This window comes from Mustelus asterias, chromosome 3 (assembly GCF_964213995.1).
Source record: "Mustelus asterias chromosome 3, sMusAst1.hap1.1, whole genome shotgun sequence".
NCBI lineage: Eukaryota > Metazoa > Chordata > Chondrichthyes > Carcharhiniformes > Triakidae > Mustelus > Mustelus asterias.
Genome location: NC_135803.1, coordinates 66,907,885 through 66,922,664, shown reverse-complemented (window position 1 = coordinate 66,922,664; position 14,780 = coordinate 66,907,885). Strand labels below are relative to the sequence as shown.

The 14,780-nt window shown below is 42.9% G+C and overlaps 1 protein-coding gene across 2 annotated transcripts in view; it reads left to right on the top strand.

Moving 5' to 3' along the window:
* uggt1 (UDP-glucose glycoprotein glucosyltransferase 1) overlaps nt 1–14,780 on the top strand; it is a 131,888-nt gene that overhangs the window by 102,890 nt on the left and 14,218 nt on the right. For both annotated transcript variants that reach the window (XM_078209102.1, XM_078209101.1), the window contains one exon: nt 3,919–4,033. In XM_078209102.1, coding sequence (XP_078065228.1) covers nt 3,919–4,033 — 115 coding nt within the window. The remainder of the gene's footprint in view (nt 1–3,918; nt 4,034–14,780) is intronic.

Genomic DNA, 14,780 nt, shown 5'->3' with positions numbered 1-14,780 from the left:
TGTCTAGGCGGGTGGAACTGCAGTCACTTGGTTTTGTCCTTTATCCAGCCATAGCCAATGGATCACCTACGGTGGTTTCTCTTTCCACTTTTGCATCATTCCATCTAGTGTGCCCCAAGAGTCAATTTTTGGCCACCTATTTCTTGCCTGCATTTTGTCCCTCGGCAATGTCATCCAAAAACATAGTGTCACTTTCTGCACTTATGCTGACGACATCCAGTTATACCTCATCACCACCTCCTTTGACCCATTCACTGTACCTTAATTGTCAGACAACTAGATGAGCAGAAATTATCTCCATCTAAATATTGAAAAGACTGAAGTCTTTGGTTGCTGCCTAAAGCTTTGATCCTTAACGTCTCTGCTGATTAACCTTCTGATGCTAAATCTGACAGTTCACAACCTTGGTATCAGAAATGACTTTTCGATGAGTTTCTGACTACTATCTGCACCATCATTAAAACTGCTTATTTACACCTCTGTAACACTGTCCAAACTCCAACCTTGCCTTGGCTTGCAGCCGACTTGGTTGTATCAGTGCATTGTATGGCATCGCACGTTCTATTCTTGGTAAACTTGTGCTCATCCAAAATTCTGCTGCCCATGACCTTACTTGCACCAAATCTCATTCACCCATCGCTCCTGTGCTCACTGATCTGCACTGACTCCTAGTTAATCAAACATCTCAATTTTACCATTCTCATCTTTGTTTTCAAATCCCTCCATGGTTGCATCCTTCCCCATTTCTGTAATTTTCTCCTGCCCTGCAACCCTCTGAGGTATTTGTACGTATCCAGTTCTAGCCTCTTGAACATCCCTGATTTTAATTGTTGACAGATGGACTTTCAGTTATTGAGGACCTAAACTCTGGAATTCCTGTCCTAAATACATATGTTTCTCTGTCTTCCTTTCCTCCTTTAAAATACTTCTTAAACCCTACCCTTTTGACCAAGCTTTTGGTCATCTACTCTAACATCTCCTTTGTGCCGCTCGATATCAATTACTTTTGATAATACTCCTGTGAAAATCTTGTTAAAGGTGCAGTATAAATACAAGTTGCTGCTACATTGTCGATGAAAACTGAACACATTTAAGAAGTTGTCAGTTGTCTTGCGCATTATAGTCTTAAGTACTATTTTAATGATACACATTTACTTGCCCAGTTCACCCAATTGCATGGTTCCATTCATGATAACATCATTAACTCATTCTTTCTGCAATTTGCCCCCTACAAATTTGTAAACATAAGTATAGGGGACGATTCTCCCAATTCTAAGTGTCGAATTCGTGTAAAAACTAGAGTAAATACCACTTTTTTCCAGTGGGATTTTCAAAATGAATCCCCCACACTCTGTGCATTGCAGAGTGCACTAGGGTGATTTATGCGAAAAGGCCGGGGGGGGGGGTGGGGGGGGACCTATTCCCGCTGGAGAGGCTGGCAACATAGCACTGAGTAGGCCACTGCGCATGCACCGATCTGTCAGCGGCGAAGTCGGCGCATGCGCTGTAGCCCCGCACTGCTGGCCTCCCAATCGCTGGGCCAGCCCTGTGAACCCCGCATTGCTGATCGTGCGACCACCCCCCTGCCCCAATGGCCTGATCACTGGCCTCCCCCATGTCCAGGCCAGCTTCGACCTCCCCCACCGGCCCACCTTGATCACCCCTATCCTCCTCCTACCCGATCCCCTGATGCCAAACCCCAATCGCTGGCCTCTTCCCCCCCCCCCCCCACCCCGCCGCCGAATTCAGAGTGGCAGCAGTACCTCTCACCCCCACCGATCGCACCCCCGAAAGGCCGTGGCCCCAGCCCTCCTCTGTCCCAGCCCCCTTGGGAAATGCCAAAGTGCCCTCTGGGCATTGCCACTTTGTCCCTTGGGCCGTACCGGGGGCCAGGGGGCACCCCTCCCTTACCCCAATCCTCTGGCGGGGCATCGATGGCCCCCCTTCACTCCAGTGGGGTTGGGCCACCAGTTCGCTGCAAGCGAGGAGCTGTTGTAAACCCTGTTGAAGTGAAATATTCCTGGGGGGGGGGGGGGGGGGTGTGTGTGGGGAGGCGGTGGTGGTGGAGGGGGGGGGGGGGGGGAGGTGGTGGTGGGGAGGCTAGCGGGCCCCGAGATTTCAGTCCTGGGCCCGCTAATTAGATGAAAAGTACATTGGAATACTAATTTAAATAAATTATACAGCTCCGTGCTGGAAATCCAGTGGCCTAAAGCAGTGCAGCGGGCTGGGCAAATCGCCCCCATAACCTGTGGCAGGTGCTGTTAAAAGCCCTGCCACAGCTGAACTGTGTTATGATTACTCTTGAATAATTGGACTCCATCTATCCTATTTGGTACAAGGTGCACATTTCTATTTGATGTAGTTTCAAGTCAAAAGGCGTGCTGTAAAGGGAAGATGAGAAGTTCTTGAATGGAAGAAAGACACAGGAAGCAGGGTCTGGGATTGGTGCCTACTACAGAATCATTTAATCTGATTCGTTCCTCCTCCTTTCTGATTTGGGGATTAATTGCAATGAAGCTTTTTGTCATCACTTGCTGTTGAAAATTATTTTGCTGCGAAACTGAACTCATGTTTTCAAAATATAATCTCTTATCACCAGTGCCCTCCCTCATCAGTGTGTCATTGACAATTACATAATGCTTTTCAAATTCTGAGGACATATTGAAGCACTTAACAACCAGTAAATTACATTTGAAGTATAGTCAGTTTTAGTCTGTAGGTAGATGTGACAGATTTTGTTCCACAAAAAGCAAAAGAACCAAAGGGCAAGTCAATTGATTTTGGTTGTGTTTAATAACCTTTGCCTCCACCTGAACTGGAAGGTTATGTCTCGAATATACCTTATTCAAAAGACGGCAGCTCTGACCATGCGTTGGTCTCACATTATTGTATTGAAATGTTGGTTTCAATTACTTCCAAAGTCCTCAGGCAGAACTTGAACTCACAACATAAAATGTGATTTAATTTTTGACTATTTTTTACAAAGGACTGCATTGCCACCATGTGTCAATGGACTGCACTGCTTCATCTCTGCAAATCACAGACTCCATCAGTCATAGGATGCCATTTTTCCCTGATTTGCAATCTATTCTTCATTACATTTTTGCTTTGTTTATCTGTGACAATTTGGCAGAAAAGCAAAACTATCAACTATCGTTTAAGAATTACTGGAACTTGCCATTTTGGCACAAAGTAAATGTCATCATTTTCAATAAAAAAGACATCTGTATTAGGATCAAGATACTACAAATGGATTATAATTCTTAATGTATACTGATAAAGAAAGTACCCAATAGTCCATGTTGAGAAAGGTGAGTACAGTTCTGAAAAACATGCATCAACATTTTGCATGTTTTTCTAGAGATAATGGCCATCTTTAAAACAATTGAGCTGCCTGGGACGGTGGTAGGGGCAGATTGCCTCACATCTTTTAAAAAGTACCTGGATGAGCACTTGGCATGTCATAACATTTAAGGTTATGGGCCATGTGCTGGTAGATGGGATTAGGTGGGAGTTCAGGTGTTTCTCGTGTGTTGATGCAGATTTGATGGGCCGAATGACCTCTTCTGCAGTGTATGATTCTATAGGCTGAGAGTTGATATCCAAAAGCTCTGTGGCTAAGTGTGCTTCCAAAGATCAAGAATAACTACACAGTTTCAGAATTTCAGCAGGAGCTTTGCTATTCAGTATCAATGATTTGTTCAAATAGGAGATGGAAGAAAATCTTTTTTAAAAAAAAAGATTGAAGCAGAAGCTTTAGTCATGAAGACCTTTGGCAGCCAAATAGTGAATTGCTGAGTTTCTTTGTAGCATTGTTATTGTGCTGCAGTGATGAGACCCAGTGATACTGTGTGCTGTTGTCATGTTAATGTCCCATGACATTAATATAAACACCCTTTTATTGTTCTCTCCATTTAGTGCCTTGTACGTGGTGGACTTAAAGAAATTCAGAAAGATTGCTGCTGGTGATCGACTCAGAGGACAATATCAAGGTCTCAGTCAGGATCCTAACAGCCTGTCCAATCTTGACCAGGTTTGTATATATGTTCTTATAACTGTGACGTGACAAGTAATAATGCTGGGATCAGTTGTACAGCATTCCAAAGTTAAACCATCTAGTTATTTGGTATATATATATTTTTTTTTTTAATTCATTCGTGGAACATGGGCGTCATTGGCTGGCCAGTATTTATTGCCCATCCTTAGTTGCACTTGGATGGCAGTTGAGAGTCAACTGCATTACTGTAGCTCTGGAGTCACAAGTAGGTCAGACCAGGTAAAGATGGCAGATTTCCTTCCCTAAAGGGCATTAGTAAACCAGATGGGTTTTTACAATAATCGACAACGATTTCATAATCATCAGTAGATGCTTAATTCCGGATTTGTTTATTGAATTCAAGTTTCACCATCTGCCGTGGTGAGATTCAAACCCAGGTCCCCAGAACTTTAACTGAGTTTCTGGATTAATAGTCTAGCAATAATACCACTAGGCCATCACCTTATCATTTATAGATCTATGTATGCAACTGTGCATACAAGATTATAAAAAATATACAATATTTTGGAGTTCAAGTATTTCCAACAATTGGTATTCGGAAAATGTTAAAATCCAAGCATAGCTGTTCTTCCAGTTGGATATGTTTAAGAGCACTATTACAGGGCAAATTGTGTGAAAACCTTTCCTTGTGCCTCGTTATATTTTCGTCTTTTTTACTTGTTCACAAATACAATGTTTTGCTTCTTGAACTTCAGAACAGTACAAATGCTGAGCCTTTTTTTGTAATCCTTAGGATCACTAATCAATGTACTTAAATCCCCCTTATTCCGAGCAAAATTCAGCGAATTTCCTTCACCTTTTTCTCAACTTGAATCTGATCTCTTAGAAAATATCTTCTCATTCAAGAATAAAATATTGCTGATGCTAAAAATGGAAATTGCTGGAAATACTCAGCAGGTGTAGCAGCATTTGTAAAGAGAGAAAGAGTTAATTTTTCATTTTGATGACTCTTCAGAATCCTTCTGCTCATTGTTGGGTTTTTTTAATCATTGAATCAAAGCAATACCCTGTATCAGGTGACACAAAGCAAGTTATATTTACTCCAGTTTGATAGCTAAATAAGTTACTTTTAGGAAATCTTTGATGCCTGTTCCTTGCTCAGCACCTTGTTGACCTTTTTAACTGGCACGAAAAACTTGATACTTCACCTTTCTTCTGTCAGGTCAGGCATTTTTGGTGAAATTTAATACTGCTCCCAGGAGCATGAAATGAGGCGGACAGGAGAAATTTTACGGGAGACAAAATGTCAGCTTCCTCCACATTGGGATTCAAGTTGCGAATTAGGTTGGCCTCGGATTAGAAGCAGATCTGGGTTCCCAATGGCAAACAGCGGGAACCTATTTATAATGCATGTCATACAGACTCATTAAGTCCCATGTTTGCCAAATTAGATGCTATCTTTTCAATTAGGTCAGCAGTAAATGAGAAGCATGTGCATTCAGATTCGCATCTGGTTAAAGCTAGTGTGCAGCAGGTGACATGGCCTTCCTGGTAGATTACAGTCAATAGAAGCTTCTTGTATAGGGAACTTTGTGGTAGGTGGTGGGGTCGATGCAGTTTAAGGGTGTCGCGGAGTTGTGATTTGAGGGTGCTGGGGAATGCCAAATGGTGATACGGCAGCGCTAGAGTTGATCAGGACTGATGGTAGTTGGGTCTAGTGTTACCAAAGGCAGGGCCAGAGAGATGGAGGGATGGTCAAAGATGACTGACAGAGGGTGTAGGGTGATGGTTTGCTGCTCCAGGATCTGAAGGAGTGTGCACGGACATCATGAAGAGCTGACCGGAGACCAGGTGGAGGACAGTGTTGGTCACAGTGGGGTAAGTGGAGACTGGGGTTTTTTTTTATTCATTCGTGTGACATAGTTGTCGCTGGCTGGCCAGCATTTATTGCCCATCCTGAATTACTCTTGAGAAGGTGGTAGTGAGCTGCCTTTTTGAAATGCTGCAGTCTGTGTGCTGTGGGGTTAACCCACATTGCTGTTAGGGAGGGAATTCCTTGATTTTTGACCCAACTGTGAAGGAACAGTGATTTATTTCCAAGTCAGAATGGTGAGTGGCTTGGAGGGGAACTTGCAGGTGGTGATGCTCCCATGTATCTGCTGCCCACATCCTTCGAGATGGACATGTTTGTGGGTTTGGAAGGTGCAGTCTAAAGATCTTTGGTGAATTTCTATAGTAGATCTTGTAGATAGTACACGCTGCGCTACTGAACATTGGTGGTGGAGGGAGTGGATTTTTGTGAATGTGGTGCCAACCAAGCGAGCTGCTTTGACCTGAATGGTGTCAAGCTTCTTGAGTGTTGTTGAAGCTGCACCATCCAGGCAAGTGGGAAATATTCCATCACACTCCTAACTTATGCCTTGTAGGTGGTGGACAGGCTTTGGGGAATCAGAAGGTGAATTACTCACTGTGGTTTTCCTAACATCTGACCTGCTCTTGTTGCCACTGTATTTATGTGACTGGTCTAGTTTAGTTTCAGGTCAGTGGTAACCTCCAGGCTGTTGCTCATGGGGAATTCTGCAATGGTAATGTCATTGAATGTCAAGGGGAGATGGTTAGATTCTCCTTTGTTGGAGTTGATCATTTCCTGGCACTTTCGTGACGTGAATGTGACTTGCTACTTATCAGCCCAAGCCTGAATGTTGTCCTGGTCTTGCTGCATATGGGCAAAGATTGCTTCAGTATCTGTGGAGTTGCAAATGGTCTTTTACTCTGTCCAGCCTCTCAGAAGACTTCTGACCATGATGGTATTTTTGCCTCCTATAGGTAGCTACCTCCAAACTTACACCCATTATGTGTCATCATATCCATTTGTTTCCAGTCTGATTTTCCTCCATGGTGGACAATTTCTCATGTTCATCCAAACCCTAAGAAAGGTGTTTTCTCTTTTGTCCTATGGCTCTAATGTTGGTGGTACTTGAAGTGACATTGGTCCTGGTAGGGAAGCTGATTAGGTGGGTCATCTAGAGAAGAGTTTGGGAATTTGTAGGGTACTTAAGCTCAGGGTGGTGATTGGAAACTAAGATAGAGGACCAGTGACAGACTGGGTTTGGACTCTGACTCTTGGTGGATTAGTTTGATATTGCCTTTAGTACATCACCCAAGATACCATTCTTTGTGTCTGAGCCAAGAATATCCTTCTTTGCATGCCGATGCATGATGCTGCTCTCGCACAATACCCACCCCCCTCCACACACACACAGACACACACTACATCCACACACACACAACCCCCACCCCCCCCCCACACACACACACACCCCCCCCACACACACACACAGACACGCACTACATCCACACACGCACACCCCCCCCCACACACACACCCCGCCCCCCCCCACACACACACACACAGACACACACTACATCCACACACGCACACCCCCCCCACACACACACACACACCCCGCCCCCCCCCCCACACACACACACACAGACACACACCACATCCACACATGCACACCCCCCCACACACACACACACCCCGTCCCCCCCCCACACACACACAGACACACACCACATCCACACACGCACACCCCCCCCCCCACACACACACACACACACACACACCCACCCCCCCCACGCACACACACACATATATATTTTCCAGTTGGCTCATTGAATGGCAATTAGTTTGACATTGGCTGCTGTATTTTTCCATAGACATAATGAAGCAATTGGAAATGTTGTTCTTGCTGAGGCCATCAGTCTCAACATAGTCTCGGAAAAACATTTTTTTAATTAAATGCCGTAAGAAAAATGGATTTTACTCTGATATGAATCAAATTGTACCAATTTTAATTATAAATTTACAATGAGTAATGCCTGCTCACTCATTGTAACACTTGTATAATGCAACCTTTAATAATGTTAGGCATTGTTTAATGCCTTTTACAATGATAGATAAATGCATATAGAACACCACCAATAAAGCACATATTCTGACTCTATAGGTATAAACCTGAAGTATGTTTCGTTTGCAGCAGTCGAGATATTTTAGTTTTGTTAGAATCTTTCCTTTCCTCTTGAAAAAGCTGCTGTCTAAATTTTCAGATAATTTACTAGAGTTCTTAGAGAAGAGCACAACACTTAAAAGGTGTAATATTCGGTAGCTCCCTTGCATAAATCATCATGAATTTTGTTCTTTGAATGCTGATGTTACACCCCCCCACTATACCATCTCTCTCTGTCCATGTTTACAAACAAAATGCAGTTCTACTTCTGTGATCTGAAAACTCTGCTTCTGCAAAAAGGATTATGCAATTAACAATTACTGTAATATTTCACACTGCTTTCTTGTACATTGCTGTCCACTCTTAAAAACAAAAGTAAATAGATTTTTATCATTAAGATTCAAATTGATTTATTTACATCAATTCATCATTACCAAGATGCAGTATAATACAGCATTACATTAGCAATATAAATAATTTAAAAATAACATTTTATCAGCTCATAAGAGTCTAAATCTCTCCTTCAGAATCTCTCTTGCATAGTGGGATAATCTGTTCGTCTTCCTGGTGATGTATCTGTACATAACTGAAGCAATATTATTGCTCAATATTAGTGCCAGTTAAGTATATTTGCGTGAAACTTTCTGCAGTGGCAATTATTGGCAATTTATTTTCAAACAAATAATTGAAATACATTGCAGCGAGCATAACGGTGTATCAGGAGTGATGTGACCAATGTTTGATACATATGCTAGATATGAGGCCCCAACATAACAGATACAAATTATTTAATGACAACGGCCAGGATTCTCCCAAACAAAATCTAAGTTCCTAGTGTGCAGGAGTAACTCCCATTGTTTTTTTTTAGTGTGATTTCCAGAATGAATCCCTGACACTCTGCAGATCACAGAGTGCCATAGCGAGATTCCCTCTGGAAAGCAGGGGGCTGTGCCTATTCTGCCTGAGAGGCCGGCAACTGAGTGGGCCACAGTGCATGCGCCGATCTGTCAGCGCAGAGATTGGCTCATGCGCAGTGGCCCCCCATTGCGGGCCTCCAGATCGCTGTCCAGCCCAATTGCTGGCCAGCCTCGCCACCTCCCATCACTGACCTTACGAATGCCCCCACCTCCTGATTTCTGGCCTCCCAGACCTCCCCAAGACAGCCCATATGACCACCCCCCCCCCACCCCAGCCAGCCCCAATCTCCCCTCCGACAGTCCCGATCGTCCTCACTCCCTCCCTACCCCTCTAATCCTTTTGCAGAATGGCAGTGGGTCCCTCCCCCATCGTTTGCCCTCCCCCCCCCACACCAGTTTCCCCCACCCCAAGAGTGGGAACCACTCCCGGCAGGATTGGGGGAAATGCTAGTGGACCTGGAGAATACCATCCCAGGCCTGCTAATATATAGAAATGTCAATTCCCATGACATCTCCATATGATAATCAGTTCTGCGCCAATTTCGGCGTCAAGCTGATGATGCCAAAAATCTTAGGCTGGGAGATGCACAGAGGCTGTGACGTCCAGCAGGAATCCCGCGAAACAGCCACTGCTGATGTCTCCCAGCCCGCTGCGCTACTAGAACAGCGCAGCGGGCTGGGAGAATCGCCCCCAATATGTTTAGGAGCAATGGTTGTGATCTGATTATATGGGGATGGATCACCGTATGTATGGAGAGAATGTCCGGGGTGGGTTTAATTTGATAATGTTTTTGATGAAACAATATAAATATATAAATCAGCGTTAAAAAGGAAATTGTACTCGTTGGGATCTTTCTTGAACTGTGTACCGTCCCTCGCCATATTAAATTACCGGTTCCAATCTATCGAGGAGAAAAATGTTGGAACATATTTGGCTGTTAGAAACACTCGGATTACTTAATTGAGGTTTAAGATTTCAATTAAATTTCTGGAACAAGTGAGTCAAAATCTTAGCCTCAGACACCTGAGGATCTTGATAAACAATTGAACACTGATTCTGAACCCTTCTGTGCTATTCTGTAGGCCCTGTGTGACTGTGGAAATCATGGTGATGTTAATTTGGCAGACTCTGTTTCACCATTGCAGAGCTACAATAATTAGCTCTTCAACGTTTTTGGTGAGGTTCTGTTGAACAGTGCAAAGGTCCCAGCAAAGGATGGGATTGAATTTTACAGGGCGGGTGGGGCGTGTAAATGGCATATTCATCGTCGACCCCCTCATTACAGAAGTTGGTTTCAAACCAACCAGCCTAAAAAAAGGTCACCAGGAAAAACATGCTTGGGTTGTCTAAACGATCAGAGAATTGGACTTCTGTCCCTCGGAGGAAATTCCACCGATTGGCCAGCAGCTCTAGAAGTTCCAGCAGCAACCAAACTCAGCAGTGGAAACTGCTGGGACTATAAGCAGGTCCTAGGAAGAAGAACAATGTATCCCAGAGTAAGCTAAGCTCTGGGCTTTTAGGGCAGAAAGAAATTTGGTACCTAGGGAGGAGTGTGGGGAAATTGGGTTTGGAAACCAGGCAGGAGACAAAAAAATGGGAGGGGCAGGCTGTTATCATGTGGGGTACCCCGATGCTCAGAGGGCAGCCCCCAAAAGAAGTAACACCTCTTTCTTTCCACCTTTTAACGGCTGCATTTAACAAATGGAGTTATAACTCTCACCTGTTTGTCCATATGTATCATGGCGTGGGCAGTGTAATATTCAGGTCAGCTGGCTTGTTAACAAACTCAATTTAAAATAAAACCCATTGTTTTATGGGGACTGGGTTGGAGGTGGGTAGGAAGGTGGTAGGCTAGCCACTTGTTATATTTTAAATGCCCCACCCCCCCCACTTCATTGAAAATGCACCAGCAAGGGGGGCATAATATCCAGCCCAATGAGTCACTCAGGCCATGTTTTCCAGGCATCCTGGCACCATAATAATGGCACTGCCATAGATCCATCTTTCCTTTGGCATGGGTTTTCAACAAATGCAGGCCCGTGTTCTTTCACCTCAAAGGTTCAAGGAATTTCAAAAATCCAATTAAATGAAGACCATTTCAAATTTGCAATATATCAACCAATTTCAAACGTAATATGAAAAAGTGTAATAAAAATTTTATTAACTATCAGTTTAACTCTGCTTTCATCACAGTTGCTATGGGTTTTAATGCTGAGAATAGCCAATACTGCTCTCTAGTGGCGGATCATTCTAGGAATCAACTTGAATGGATATAAGATTGATTAACAACAAAAACAGAAAATGCTGGAAGATTCTCAGCAGGTCTGACAGCATCTGTGGGGAGAGAATAGAGCCAAAATTTCGAGTCTAGATGACCCTTCGTCACAGCTCTGATGAAGGGTATCTAGACTCCAAACGTTGACTCTATTCTCTCTCCACAAATGCTGCCAGATCTGCTGAGATTTTCCAGCCTTTTCTGTTTTTGTTTCAGATTCCAGCATCCACAGTATTTTGATTTTTTAATAAGATTGATTAAGTTTTCTATAATAGGTTCGTTTACAGTTCAAATGCTTCTTAGACAAGTTGCGCAAATGAAGCATTCACTCAAAACTTGGTTACTGTCATTTCATAAAGGTCAGTGTGAAAATGGATCTGGGACGTGGGAAAATTGATGCAGGCTTGACTTCAAACCACTCATTAAACAACTTACGAATGTTCTTTGGACATGGTGGTTCCATTGCAACTTGTGATTTATTCACTTTCATTTGGTGATTTACAAATCTTTTTGTTATTACCCCACTGCCTATTTTAGTATCTCCTATATCATTTCCTTGTGATTCCCAGAATTATTGATGGGTTTTTAGTAATTACTTTTGCTGTTATGAGAAAAAAGCACTTTGGGTCTAGTTTGAGATGGCAGTCTTCCTGCGCTATATAGAGTAAAGTATGTTTTTATGAAACATGATGAGTGGGAATAATTGTGGCAGATAGTTTGTTGTGGAGAAGTATAAGGTCACCTGCTTTAGATCCAAAATTAATGAGGTGAGGCGAGAAATTGGGTGAGCAAAAGGGGAAGGATTAGGAACACAAATCGCTGAAAGAGTGCGCAGTTTTAAAAAGTAATCAGAAGTCCAATAGACTGTTGGCCTTTATCTTGAACAGGTTGGAATACAAACGGGAGTAAGTTATGCTTCAGTTGTACAGAGTTCCATCTGGTGTACTGAACCTCAGGAAGTATATATTGGTCTTGGAGGGGTGGAGTGAAGTCCAATCTCACCAGAACATTGTGGTTCTAAAGGTCCAATTTGGCATACAGGATTTGTAAATTTGGTTTGTATTCCCAGATTTAGAAGGTTCAAAAGGTGATGATCTATGAGGTGCTCAAAATAATTCAGGGATTTAGTAGGAAATAGTTCCTCCGTATTTACCCTCGAGTGAAAGCACCTAGAATGGGGTAGAGTAAGTTAGAGCCTGACTATTTAAGAGTGAAATGAAAAGGCATTTTTTCCACAAAGTACAGTGGGAATCTGGAACACTTAGTCCCAAAAACAGAATGGCTGACTGTTTATCCTATGTTCCACTTGGTAGTTTTCTGTGTTTGGAGAAAGAAACTGCAGACAATGACTACAGTAGGAGAGGCTGTCAACAGCATTGGACAACAGAGTGACATTTTCCCTTCTTGTCCCCCTACCCAGTCCAATTTCTCAGTCACAGATATCAGAGGTAGAATTCTCTCATTCATAATACATGGTTTGGTCATCTTTCTAAACAAATTTATCTTCCCTACGAGATTTCAAATATTCCCTGTCTCTGCATTTCATGTGGTTTTTCTCCCTGTGCCCAGTATCCTGTATCTTGAGGCTGGATTACTTTCTGAAATAAAAACAAGACCCTTTCTCTTGAGTTGACAATCAGTGTTTGAATTAAATACCAGGTAATGGGTTGAAATCATGATTAGCAGGGGAAGGAAAATAAGGGTGCGATTAATCTATAGACCCCCAAAGTGTGACCTCTCAAGAAGCCAGAACATAAATTGGAAAATATCAAGGACATGACAGGGCAATTGTTTACAATTTACATAGATGATTTGGAGTTGGGGACCAAGTGTAATCTGTCAAAATTCGCAGATGACACTAAGATGAGTGGCAGAGCAAAGTGTGCAGAGGACCCTGAAAGTCTGCAAAAGGATATAGATAGTCTAAGTGAGTGGGCAAGGGTGGTAAATGTGAGGTCATCCATTTTGGTTGGAATAACAGCAAAATGGACTATTATTTGAATGGTAAAAAATTGCAGCATGCTGCTGTGCAGAGGGTGTCCTCGTGCAAGAATCACAAGAAGTTGGTTTGCAGGTGCAGCAGGTAATTAAGAAGGCAAATGGAATTTTGTCCTTCATTGCTTCGAGGGATGGAGTTTAAAAACAGTGAGGTTATGTTGCAGCTTTATAAGGTGCTGGTGAGGCCACACCTGGAGTACTGTGTACAGTTTGGTCTCCTTACTTGAGAAAGGATATTCAGGCACTGGAGGGGGTGCAGAGGAGATTCACTAGGTTGATTCCGGAGTTGAGAGGGTTGGCTTATGAGGAGAGACTGAGTAGACTGGGGCTATACTCATTGGAATTCAGAAGAATGAGGGGAGATCTTATAGAAACATATAAGATTATGAAGGGAATAGATAAAATAGAAGCAGGGAAGTTGTTTCCACTGCAGGCGAAACTAGAACTAGGGGGCATGGCCTCAAAGTAAGAGGGAGCAGATTTAGGACTGAGTTGAGGAGGACCTTCTTCACACAAAGGGTTGTGAATCTGTGGAATTCCCTGCCCAGTGAAGCAGTTGAGGCTACCTCATTGAATGTTTTTAAGGCAAGGATAGATAAATTTTTGAACAGTAAAGGAATTAAGGGCTATGGTGAGTGGGCGGGTAAGTGGAGCTGAGTCCATGAAAAGATCAGCCATGATCTTATTGAATAGCGGAGCAGGCTCGAGATAGCAGATGGGCTGATTTCAGGGTAACAGGGTAAACTTACAAAAATCCCAATCACAGGGATAGAGTATGAGATAAACTCAAGGGGCTAAAGACGAACAAGTTGTCAGCACCTGATGAACTGCACGATGGGCTTTAATGAAAGTGGCTGCAGAGATAGTGGACCCATTGGTTGAAATTTTTCATAACTTGCTAAATTCCGGGAGGGCACCAGAGGGTTGGAAAATAGCCAATGTAACTTCCTTGTTCAAAAAGGGAGAAAGACAGAAGTCAGGAAACTTTTGACCAGATAGTTTAACATCTATTATTGGCAAAATGCTGGAGTCAAAAACCAAAGAGGAAATAACTAATCATTTAGGAAAGCTTGATATAATCAAACCTAGTCAAAATGGTTTTATTAAAGGTAAATCATATTTGACAAATTTGCTCGAATTCTTTGAGGATGTAATTGGGAGAGTAGATAGAGGGGAACCCGTAGATGTAGTGTATTTAAATTTCCAAAAGGCATTTGACAAGATGCCGCACAAGAGGCTGGTGCATAAAGAAAAAGCCCATGGAATTGGAGGAATTGTCTTAGCATAGCTGTCACAGAAAACAGAGAGTTGGAATAAATGGGTCCTTTTCAGAGTGGGAAGCTGTAACTAGTGGAGTACAGGAGGGGTCAGTTCTTAGCCCGCAATTGTTCACTATTTACATGAATGACCTGGAAACAGAATTAAGGTTTCCAAATTTGTCGATGTTAGGAAGATAGGTAGAAGGGTATGTTGTGATGAGGATATTGTGATTCCTTGATTTGATTTGATTTATTATTGTCACATGTATTAACATACAGTGAAAAGTATTGTTTCTTGTGCGCTATACAGACAAAACATA